This window comes from Electrona antarctica (genome assembly GCF_951216825.1).
Source record: "Electrona antarctica genome assembly, chromosome: 13".
NCBI classification, from domain to species: Eukaryota; Metazoa; Chordata; class Actinopteri; order Myctophiformes; family Myctophidae; genus Electrona; species Electrona antarctica.
In genome coordinates, this window is record NC_136794.1 from 4,371,114 (window position 1) to 4,384,132 (window position 13,019).

The 13,019-nt window shown below is 44.0% G+C and overlaps 1 protein-coding gene across 1 annotated transcript in view; it reads left to right on the forward strand.

The window, feature by feature from the left end:
- slc49a4 (solute carrier family 49 member 4) overlaps nt 1-13,019 on the forward strand; it is an 88,902-nt gene that overhangs the window by 32,096 nt on the left and 43,787 nt on the right. The window contains exon 5 of the mRNA XM_079518684.1: nt 8,424-8,532. Within this exon, the coding sequence (XP_079374810.1) occupies nt 8,424-8,532 (109 nt within the window). The remainder of the gene's footprint in view (nt 1-8,423; nt 8,533-13,019) is intronic.

Below are 13,019 nucleotides of genomic sequence, written 5' to 3' on the forward strand. Positions count from 1 at the left end.
TACTTTGTTGAACGTTATGTCTCTGTGCCCGTGCGCCGTACAGCCGAGGTCCAATCCATTCTACGTCTTTTTGTAAACTCGTCAATCTGGGTTCCTTGATGCTGTCTCCATGCTGGAAAGCTGAACATCTAATTCCGTTTGTCTGGCTCATTTCCTCGACGCGACCTGCTGTGGCACTTATTTACTGAGCAAGTCTGCACCATTGTGAGGTCAGTTTAAAAAAAGAACGTATACAAGCACACGGATAGTCGCTCAATGTAAACAAACCAGACAAGCCAGCAAGTATGGCGGCCGCTACCACGTGACACATATGTTGACGCCCCCTCCAGGAGTTTTGGTATACCCTATACAGCACTAGCCAGACAAGCAGCCACAGCAGCAACACCAGCTCTGTGAATGTATAGTAGTGTAGTAGTGGACAGCCAACACTGTTCCCAAATGCAACGAGGCATAGCTTGACACAGTCACTGCGTCCCCGCTCCGTGACTCTCGCTATAACATGGCAGCTTAGTGCTCGAGACTGATAGATAGAGGGGCCAGGCTGGGACCAACTCGATACACAGTTTGACACCTTTGAAACAGACAGGAGGAGGTGAAACGGTATGCATGCAACTCACAAAGTCGGCTAAAAACCACACGTTTGAGAACGCATGACTATCTGTTCCTCTAAGGCCTCACTCACACGGTCGCAACAGATTGCTGTATGCTTGTTGTATACAAAGGGTGTGACACAGCTTGCCCCAATGCATTTCCAATGGGAGTCACATGGTTTGACACAACATTTGTGTTGTATGAGGGGGAGGGGCGCAGTCGAAACACAGCCGAAAGCCATACAACAGCTTGTAGTCCAAAATGTGGACTACAAACCATGTGACTTCCATTGGAAATGCATTGGGGCGGCCATGACACTACACAACATTCATCCAACAAGCATACAGCAATGCAGTAAAGGTCTGAGTGATGCCTAAGCGATACACGCACACACTCACATTGACCAGTTTGAGCTGCGCGTTAGCGACCAGCGGGTGGCGGATTTAGCCGCGGTTGCCGCGGGTGAACCGCAGTTTAGGGTGGATTAGGGTCAATTCAATTTATTATAAATTAATATAGGATAAACCGCGGGTGAAATAATGCGGGAAATAAAGTAATGGCATAATAAAGTATATAAATATGCTTATTATAGCTTTTAAAACGCACACAATCTCGGCGTGCGTGCGTTAGTAGTAGTATTTTAATTTAATAATTTTCCATGATCTGGCACAAATTAGCCGCCTATGAAGTTGGGTCCTGTTGCACAACAACAACACCGTGGTCTCCTACAGCCTACAGGCAGCTACGCTAAAGTTGCTAACAGGCAGCTAGTGAGTCTGAGAGAAACTTAAAACTAAGTAAAACAGAAGGGAGGAATATACGTTCGGCGTGGGACTGGGAGTGATTAAGTTCTTTACCCTGCCGCCGATGACCGCTGGATATGCTGTATGAAAATACGTCGCGAAAACGTGGACGGCGTGTTACCATGGAAATGGATATATACAACCACTACGTAACATTGGTGAACTGTCGAGAGAGTGGTGAGTGACATTGTTTGTACAAGTAGTATAAATAGCCGATCTACAAGCTCACAACGCGTCGCAGCGTCGCGTTGTGAGCTTGTAGATTGGCTATACTGTATACGCTGGGCGCTTCCCTGCGCAGCGGATTGCGGGTGGTGCGGATTAATAAATTGGATTAATTAATAAATTGCGGTCGGATAACGGGCGGATTATAATTATGCACATGCGGATTCGGGTGACAAAAAAGCTCATCCGCTGTTCTCTACTGCGCGTTATATCTCATGTCTTGCAGTATACCGATGCCTCGGGGGTGTTTCTCTGTGAGAAACTGAAGAAGCAATAAGGAAAATTGTTCTAGGGGTGTGCATTCATTGTGCAATTTGTGCATGCAAAGCTTTAACTCCGTCTCTTGTCCTCACTTCTCTATTCCGGGAACGGCAACAATCGGTGTTCCCAAAACCCTAACAGAAATCAAGATTCAAGACATTATTAAAAAAAAAAATTTGTGGCTTTCGCCTTTATTTTATATTTTTTATGGAGGGACAGACAGTAGGCTGACAGGAAATGGGGGGGAGAAGACTTGCAGTAAAGGCCGTCGGGATCGGGAGTCGAACCCGCGGCACACTGCCAGACTGAATTACCAGCCAAGGTGCCTGGACCGCTGAGCCACGGCCCAGGCCGATTCAAGACTTTATTGCCATGTCAACAGAGTTGATTGGAATTTGTTTTAAGTGCTCTAAAATCAAATAGACACATATTCACATCACATGTTCAGACAGTACCGAAAAAGATACAAAAGTACAAGCATCATATGAGAGGGACCAATAAATAAGAATAGTGCAAAACGTTACAATTCATGAGAGAGGAACCAATAAATAAGAAGACGTTACAATTCATGTTGAATAAATGGCAATTCATCGCAGTTCGTCGTTCTTACGAAGCAGCTTCACGCTGTAAAGTGCGAGTGGCAATATCTTTACCATTCAAGTGGCCTCAAGACCACTGCTGATGCCAGCCGACTAGATAATGCTGTCTGTCTACCCGTCCGCCCGCCCGCCCGTCCGTCCGTCCGTCCGTCCGTCCGTCCGTCTGTCCGTCCATCCATCCAGCCATCCAGCCATCCAGCCTGTCCGAATAGGATCAGGGGTTAACCTATTTAGGCCTGACGTCGAAATTAAAGAAAATGTCCAAATTCTGACAGTTTTCTGAAATTCCTATGTTTCTGTATCAGTGGTGCTCAATATTTAATGTCAAGGACCCCAAAAATGATTTGTAATTGGCCTCCGACCCCCATCTGAAAATATGTTGTCCCCCCCCCCCCCCAGAAGCAAAGATTCGAGTTAAAAAATGTTTGCGCCACATTTTCACGATTTTTCAAAAATAGCAGATCTACAAGCTCGTAGCGTGCCTCTCGGTGGCGCGCTACGAGCTTGTAGATCTGCTAAAGTACAACATTATGCTTTAAAACACCAAAAGTGGTTCCCGCCCAAAATGGCCTAATGATCCTGCGCTTGATTGAGCTTTTTCCACCCAGCTGTTCACATCTGCTTCAACCACAGCTGTCTTTAATGAGCAGCCTGTATTTATATCCCCACATGGGGTATAATATACCTGATCACAGTGAGCGAGTGGCATGCCGCCTGAGTGTTGATAGAACGCAGCAGCACACGCCGCACCCCCTCCCCCCACCCTCAATCCGCCGCACCCCCTCCCCCTCCCCCCACCCTCAATCCGTCTCCCCATTTTATTTTTCGGAAAGCCCTAATCCTGGCGGATTGATTTTTCCGATGGGACCTGCCAAGGACAAATGGCACTTGATGACGCCGGCAGGATTTGAAACATCGGCTCAAATACTTCACCCCCACTACCACCACACGCAAACGCACGCACGCACGCACGCACGCACGCACGCACGCACACTCGGCGGCCAGCCACCTGCTTACTTAACCCATTTAGACCCCGAGGACGCAACGGGGGTCACGTTAGCTTTTTAACCATTATTTAAAACTTTAGCTGTTGGAAAAATAGCAGATCTACAAGCTCGTAGCGCGGCACCGAGTGCCGCACTACGAGCTTATAGATCTGCTATTTTTGAAAAATCGTGAAAATGTGTGCGCAAATCTCTGAATATATATATATATATATATATATATATATATATATATATATATACACAGTATATATATATATTCTGTCACAGTGAATGTTTTTAACTCATATCTTTGCTTCTGGGGGAGTCCCTGGAACATCATATTTAGAGATGGGCCAAATACATACAATTTTCGAGGGCCTTGACATGAAATAGTTTGAGAACCACTGATATAGAATCATAGTTTTTTTTCTTTCTTTTTTTTTTTCTTCAGAAAACTGTCAGAATTTAGACAACATTTTATAGAATCTGATCACAGGTCTAAGTGGGTTAACCCATTCTGGGCGGGAACCTCTTTTGGTGTTTTAAAGCATTATGTTATGCTTTAGCTATTGAAAAATAGCTATTTTTGAAAAATCGTGAATATGTGTCTCAAATCGTCCCTGGAACAACATATTTTCAGATTGGGGGGTCGGAGGCCAAATTCCTATATTTTTGGGTGTCCTTGACATGAAAATGTTTGAAAACCACTGACATAGAAACATGGGGGTTTTTTTCAGAAAACTGTCAGAATTTAGAAGGCATTTGTAGAATCGTCCTCGGGTCTAAATGGGTTAAACTGGGTCATCGGAATAAGCTTGCGGGCCCGGGGGGGTAAAAAAAGGTGCACGGATATTGATTTTCTGCCGTTGTGGCAAAGTTAATGAAAATGTTGCTGCGAGAAAGGCAGAGAGAGGGTGCTCCATCAAGTGGTCGGTGCTCCATTCCTCCTCCTACCAAGGCCACGAGGGCGAGACGCCGCGGACGAGACCGGCTCCACGCTGGAGAGCGTCTCCATGGAGTTCAGTCTTTGTCTAAATGAAGAATGATCCATTGTTTTGTCTGGGTGTGGGGCGTGGGTGTGGTACTTTGATGCTGCTATATCCCTGCAAGCCACCGGATATATTTCTAATTGCAAAAAAGATTCTTTAGTTTTGGTCGCGTTCCTAATCCTAAAATTAGATCATCTATAACAAAACAAAAATCTCCATGAATTCAAGGCTTTAGGCTGCGTTTAATTGATAGACAATTAGTAAAAAAAATTGGGGGGGTGAACTACTCCTTTAACCCATTTTGACCAAATACATATCATTCTGGGGGTCCTTGACGTGAAAAAGGTTGAGCGCCACTGACATAGAAACATGGGATTTTTCAGAAAACTGTCAGGATTCAGAAGACAGGTCTAAATGGGTTAATTTTGGCAACGTTACGTAAGCCCTATAGGAGGTGCAGGATGAGAGAGCAGAGCGTTCTCCAGATGTCCCACTCAGGATGGCACCTGTGTCACATGCCACACAGCAGAGGAAAATCAAAATGCCAGGAGGAAAAACCTGAGCCCTTAACCCATTTAGACCTGAGGACGCTTCTACAAATGTCTTTTAAATCCTGACAGTTTTCTGAAAAAACCTCATGTTTCTATGTCAGTGGTTCTGAAACATTTTCATGTCAAGGACCCCCGAAAATATATGTAATTGGCCTCCCATCTGAAAAATATGTTGTTCCAGGAACCCCCCTCAGAAGCAAAGATTTGAGTTAAAAACGTTCGCTCTGAAAGAATATATATTCAAAGATTTGCGCCGCATTTTCACGATTTTTCAAAAATAGCAGACCTACAAGCTCGTAGCGCGGCACTCGGTGCCGCACTATGAGCTTGTAGATCTGCTATTTTTCAATAGCTAAAGCATAACATAATGCTTAAAACACCAAAAGGGGTTCCTGTACAGTATGGGTTAATAAGCAAAGAGAAAAGGGGGGGGGGATCAAATCAATTCGCAGTCTACTCCACGAGCCTTGCCAGTTTCTCGAGTTTCTACTACAGGCTGGAGTTGATTGGCATGGACGTGACGGATGATTGTAATTGGGTAGAGGTCTAATTGGATTTCTTTTTTTTTCACCCAGCGTCTGTTTAATGTGCTCTGAGGTAAGGCCGAAGCCGAAACGCGTCACAAGTGTTCTCGATAAACGAGGATTTTTTTCTGAGCCAGTCTTGCAAAACTTTATTTTGGGAGTGCCGCTTTTCTTCCACTTCGGTGGTATTTGATTTAACCCATTTTGGGCGGGAACCCCTTTTGGTGTTTTAAGCATTCTGCTCTACTTTAGCTATTGAAAAATAGCAGACCTACAAGCTCATAGCGCGGCACCGAGTGCCACGCTACGAGCTTGTAGGTCTGCTATTTTTTTTTAAATCGTGAAAATGCGACGCAAATCTTTGAATATATATTCTTTCAAAGCGAACATTTTTAACTCAAATCTTTGCTTCTGCCAGTTCTGGGTGGTCCCTGGAACAACATATTTTCAGATGGGGGTCCTCGCGCTGGTCACACTAAAGTCTCTCTAGAAGCGTTAATATTCCAAACGAGAGGAATGCTGAAGTCAGAAATTAAGACAGAACATTACCCATCTGGTCAAAACCACGGAGAGTTCCCTAGATTAGGAGATACAAGGCCATTCTTTTCGAGCCACAAACAAGGAAGTGTGAACGGCAATGCGCGAATCAACAGGAGAGGCCAACCAATGATGCCTATACACGTCCAAGGCACCCCATGGTTTTGATTTAAAAGACGTGTTACGGTGTATACACGTCCATGGCCAAAATTGTGTTAAGTTATTATATTTATCAAAGAATAGAAAAGGCATCCTGAGTAAGCACGCCTGCTTTTCTTTCTTACCTGTAATGTTTGTTCTGTTTGCATCAGTGTTGATTTCGTCGACTATGACAAAAAAAAGTTCGTCGACTACCTTTTTTTCACTGACGAAAACTAAACGGAAACTAAATGGAAACTAAATAAAAACTAAACTTCGATGACTTAAAACTAATACTAAATATATTGAATTGATTAAAATGTTAGGAAGGGACTAGTGGACAAGAGTGTAGAATCCGCCTCAGGTCTAAATGGGCTAAGTGACAAAAAATAAATAAATACTAGACCTGTACGTGCCCGTCGCAGTCGGCCACCGGCCTACTTGGGAACAATGCAACTTGGGAACCTAATGATATACGTTGTCATAGCACCCGTTTTAACTGTCAGCCGGTGTCCCACATGGAGATCTGTGTATGTGCCTGTATGTGAAGACTACAAACTGAAAAGTGTATTTGGCAATCAATTCGGCCCACTGGCAGAGCATGATTGGTTGAGCCTCAATTAGCTGAGGCAGAGGCTGGAAATTGCACAGCTGAAAGGAGTTGGCCTCATTAGGCCCACTGGCAGAGCCTGAGCAGAGCCTTTTGTGGTGGTTCTGGAGAACCGTGGGTCCGACCGACTCGATACCGGGCACTGCACTCCCTGTGGGGGTGTGGAACGTGTGTGTGGAATTTGAAGTCGGTGGGTCAAACGGTTCTCGAGTTACGTGCATTACAACAACCGTACACACGCACACACGCACACGTACGCACGCAGAGACGTCACCGTGGCACATTTATAGTAGGATGCAGATACGAGGTTTGTGCTCGACAGACAGCGATGATAAGTGGCTGTTGGCAGGCATCCTAAGTTCCTAACAGCAGTGGACAGTGATGGACAGAGATGTGCTGCTTCCACCCTTTCATCTTTGGCCGGCATTGTCCAGCCTTTTTGGCCATGTGTGACTGCTGCCTGCTTCAGTCAATTGGAAAAAAGAAATCTGAAAACGTTTTTTGTCAGTGCAGATTGTTCCTACGGCCGGGCTCCACCGGGCGCGTCAGCGTCGCGTCTCCGTCACCGTCAGGGAATGTTCCCTTTTTAATCAATGAAGGGTGGCTCCACTGCCCGCGTTGACGGAGACGCGACGCGTGCATTAAAATTGAACCGGTGCGTTTTTTGACGCGACGCAGACGCAACGCAACGCGTCCGGTGGAGCCCTGGCGTTAGATAGACCATGTGTGAAGAGGATTTGTGCATAGTACATAGCAGTGTTGTTTTTGTCGACTAACACTATGACTAAAAAAAATTCACTGACAAACTAAATGAAAACTAAACCATGATGACTAAAACTAAGACCAAATATATTGACAATTTCGTCAACAAATAAAAACTAGACTAAAATGTTGGGAAGGGACTAGTGGACAAGAGATCCAGTATAAGTCATTTTACGCGTTGTGAGCTTGTAGATCGGCTATTTTCAGCAAGTGTAAAATCTGTCATTACGACGGCATCAAGGCCCGCCAAAATACATTTTAGTCGACTAAATCAACTGTAGATGATATTTAGTCGACTAAAACATTCCTGGTGACTAAAATGTGACTAAAACTAAATGAAACCTATTCAAGAGACTATGACTAAAACTAAAATCAAAATGTGCTGCCAAAAACAAAACTGTTTAGGGTTAACTCGCTACATAGACACTTTTACATAGACACATTTTAAGAGCTTTACTTATCCCTTAATATATTTGTAAATTTACCTTAAAAAAAGTACTCTCCGGTAGTCAATCTTAACGAGATTTCTAGTATTCGTTTATTTATTTTGTGCTTTGTTTTTACAATCTTTGTATTTGTTGTCCCTTCTGAAAATTCACCATCATATTTGATATGACTTGGAATTAACATATTCTGGGCGGGAACCCCTTTTGGTGTTTTAACTAAGCATTATGTCATACTTCAGCTATTGAAAAATAGCAGATCTACAAGCTCATAGGAGCTTGTAGGTCTGCTATTTTTGAAAAATCGTGAAAATGCGGCACAAATCTTTGAATATATATTCTTTCAGAAGACTTCGACGTCAGGTCTAAATGGGTTTAATATATGTCTCTTTTTATCCTTGCAGTAACCTGCAGTTCCTGAAAATTGCGCTGGCGTATGCCGTCCCCACGGGAGTGATGGCTGGCTGGTCTGGAGTCCTGGATATGATCCTTACGCCAGCCAAAGTCAGCCAGGTAACAAGCACGGACGGATGCACACACACACACACACACACACTGACACGCGCGCACGCACGCACGCACACAGTCTGCTTCGATGACATAATGTGAAACACATTAGTGAACCAGGACATCACAAGGACTCTGTGATACTGACAAAAAAAAGTGTTTATTTGGCAGAATACATAATGGATGGATTGTGTTGAGGTGCAGCTTATTATTATAATTTAGCTTCGTACTAGTACTTTGGGCATTTTGACTGCCAGGTAAATCTTTCTTTCTTTCTTTCTTTCTTTCTTTTTATTTGTTTCGAACACCATACAATAAAACAATAAAAGTAAAGATACAAAATATCTTAAAAATATATATATGTCATTGTCAATAGACAATTGGTGTGTTCGAAAAGGAGCAGGTAGAAGAGAATGCTTATAAATTCCTACCCCTTCATAACGTTTTTATATTGACACAAAAGGTCTTATGACATTCCCATCCATTACCCATGATCGCGGTTGGTTTGACTCATATGGATATAAAGAATCAACTGACTGAGGGAAAACGCTAATGTTACTGCAGTCCAAATATTCCACATTCCTGAGACGGTTTATTTCCATTTGTGACGACACAAAGACAACTCCCTGACAATATTATCGCTGAGACACTTTATTAGTGTGGTTGCCCTAACAGGGCACTTAAGTTGTAACGCTTTATTATTCTTTCTAGAGTAACCTTTTTTTTTGGAAACACTACTCCTCCCACAGTCTGGACGCTCGACCGGCTTCATCGGGAATGGTGTGCTTGTATTTTCTAGCCTATAACTAGATGTTTATTTCAATATGAAAGTGGCAACAATAGGATTGTGCTCCAGTCCTGCTTTCACCACTCGGCTTTAAAAACCCAAACAATGGGGGAGAAATACTTTAAACAATATGATACACTTCAAAGTTCTCACAATTCTCACCCAATATTGATTAATCATTGTCCTCATCCTCTTCTTTTGTCTGCGTCAGACAATAAGTCTGGGTCCTCAAACATTCCATCTCTAGTGAGCGGTGCCTGTTATCGACCAACCAAAGCGCTGTTCTTTTAAGGCAGTTATTTTAAGTACCACCACAGAAAATATCTGGCATTCCAAGTACCACCATAATAACCGATGTTAAAATACAGGAGCGTAGACCTGGCCTCATCCTATTCAGCTGTTAACTCACTACGTCGTCCTCAGACGAGCCCTCCATCGGCATCTCCAGTCATCTCGGTTCTCCATACATCTGGCCAGCTCATTTGTGCTTTCTGCACCAGCATCTTTCTTTAGTACGTCCACGCAGGTAGGTGTGGGACGTCCTCTCGATCGATGGCCGTGTGTTGGTTCCCACAGTACAAGCTTTTTTGGCCGGGAGTTCTTGGTGTCGGTGGCAGTGGCCAGCTAGTCTCATCCTCCTTACTGCTATCTTCTCTGATACACTTGGTAATGCCCCATACAGTGGCCAGCTAGTTTCGTCCTCCTTACTGCTATCTTCTCTGATACACTTGGTAATGCCCCGTACAGACGCTTGTTGGTGATGTGCTGGTCCTGGTTGATGTTCAGTACCGCACGTAACATTCTGTTAACACAGGAGGAAAATGGTCTCGATTTTATTATACCGCTAGAAGCTCCAAAAAGCGTTCATATTTTGTGTGAGAGACGGATGAGGAGCAGAAATGAAGCGCTAGTATATCCATCAGATCAAAACCATGGAGAGCGCCCTGGATTAGGAGAGACGAGGCATTATTTCCGCCGCGCTAACAGCTAAGTGAACGGTAAGCTAATATGACTGCAGAGTGACGCGTACGGTGGCCGAGAGTCGGACTGAAAAATAAAAAAAGGAAAATATTCAGAATATTCTTCTCTCGCCTGGTATCATTGAGGATGCGCTATAGGACACACGTCCAATGCATGCGTTGGTTGAAATCCCTAGATTTCAACCGTCCTACGGACGGAATGTGTTAACGGCTAGGCGTGCAGCGTGCTGTCATGCTCATTTCAGCACAGCCTATTTCAACCAATTGCTTGGTCAGAAGGAACTACCCGTATTAATATAACATATTTCATTCCACTTTGGTCTTTTTTGAATTATTTTTTGGGGCGACTCCTCTGAGTACCACCAGAGGGAGGGGCTCAAGTACCACTAGTACCAGTGGTTGGGATTCTTGGGAACCTGTTTTAACCCATTTTGACCTGGGAACGATTCTACAAAATGTCTGACAGTTTCCTGAAAAACCCATGTTTCTATGCCAGTGGTTCTCAAACATTTATCTGTATTTGGCCGCCGACCCCATTCTGAAAATATGTTGTTCCAGTGACCCCCCCAGAAGCAAAGATTCGAGTTAAAAACGTTCACTCTGAAAGAATATATATTCTAAGATTTGCGCCACATTTTCACAGTTTCACAAAAATAGCAGACCTACAAGCTCGTAGCGCGGCACTCGGTGCCACGCTATGAGCTTGTAGATCTGCTATTTTTCAATAGCTAAAGTATAACATAATGCTTGAAAACACCAAAGGGGGTTCCCGCCCAGCATGGGTTATAAGGGCAGCGCACAGAGGAGACCATATCTCCTGTTTTAAAATCAGATGTGAAATGCGCCGGTAGAGATGTTGACAGGGTATTAAGCCCAGTTGCTCAACATCTGTCAACAGCATGCTCTGACAGCCAGTGTTAGGGCAGGACGACGTCTCCCCATGGGCTGAGTCCTCCTCACGTCTACCCTGCGGCTGATTAAACCGGTGCCGAGACAGTGGCCTTGTGGTTAGAGTGTCCGCCCTGAAACTGGGAGGTCGGGGGTTCGATCCCCGGCCCGGGTCATTATACCAAAGACTGTAAAAATGGGACCCAATGCCTTCCTAGCTTGGCACTCAGCATCAAAGGGTTGGATTGGGGGGTCAAATCAACTAATGATTCCCGAGCGCGGCGCACGGCTGCGGCTCACCGTTCCAAGAGATGGGTCAAATGCGGAGAACAAATTCCACTGCAATGAAACGTGAGTGACTAATCGTACAACTTTGACTTTTAGGTTGTGACGAATGCATTCTTAATAAAAAGCAAAGCTTTTGCACACCGACAGGTGTGTAGGAGAGGGTACGGTACGGTGCCCGACAATGAAAAAGGAACACACACCCGCACACTGTCTTCAAATGCAGTGAACCAACTTTAATAGGGAAACGGCCATGTTTCGGCCTATGCGGCCTTCATCAGGCTATTTTTTTTATGATTAAATTATTTATTAAAAGGCCGAAACGTTGCTGTTTCCCTATTAAAGTTGGTTCACTGCATTTGAAGACGGTGTGCGGGTGTTTGTTCCTTTTTTCGACTAATGCATTCTAAAATTTCGAAAACACCATCCCCTTCTCCTAAAAGAACGGCCAAAATAACTATTTTTGGACTCCAAACTTGAAAGAAGGAAGGAACGCTAATAGTGACAAGCTTGTCGTTTTCTCTCCCAAAACCCATCTTTCTCTCGCAGTACCTTTTTGTCTAAGGCACTCTCACACTTGTAAAGCTTTATTTATTTATATAGCACCTTTTAAGAACAAGTCACAAAGTGCTTAACAGAAAAATATATAGAGAAAAACATGGATCAAAAAGGCATAGAATACAATAGAAGAGATTTGTCGATAGAACACAACATAAAATAACAATAACAAATTTAAACATTCGGAAATCACATGGGTAATGGGCTAAATGCAGCTCTGTAAAAATGAGTCTTTAGGAGCGATTTAAAATGGGACACAGACTCGGCACTTCACGGCTTCAACTTGTCCCGTCAGTATTGTAAGGGTCCATTCAAACCACGGAACTATTACTCGCAGGCACGAAGACGTGGACTGAGGGGACAAAGAACGCTTAACCCATTCTGGGCGGGAACCCCCTTTTGGTGTTTTAAGCATTGTTATACTTTAGCCATTGAAAAATAGCAGATCTACAAGCTCATAGCGCGGCACGAGTGCCGCGCTATGAGCTTGTAGGTCTGCTATTTTTGAAAAATTGTGAATGTGGCACAAATCTTTGAATATATATTCTTTCAGAGCCAACGTTTTTAACTCAAATCTTTGCTTCTGGGGAGGTCCCTGGAACAACATATTTTCAGATGGGGGGTCGGCGGCCAATTACATATATTTTTGAGGGTCCTTGACATGAAAATGTTTGATAACGACTGACATAGAAACATAGGGTTTTTCAGAAAACTTCAGAAAACATCGTTCCCAGGTCAAAATGGGTTAAGCGCTTTGAGATCATCGTCCATGGATGAGTTCACTGTGAATCTTTTCGCATTTTGTATTCAAAGACTCCAGAGACTGGGCTGGGTTATAGCAGTGATGAAGCACAAGATAGTTGGGTGTCTTCTTATTTTTCGTCAAAGGGACAAAGGGAGGGATCTTTTCAAGATTCTCACATGACAGGTGCTGCTTAAGAAGAGATCACACATGGATTGGGGGGGGGGGGGGGGGGGGTTGGGGGGGGGTGGTT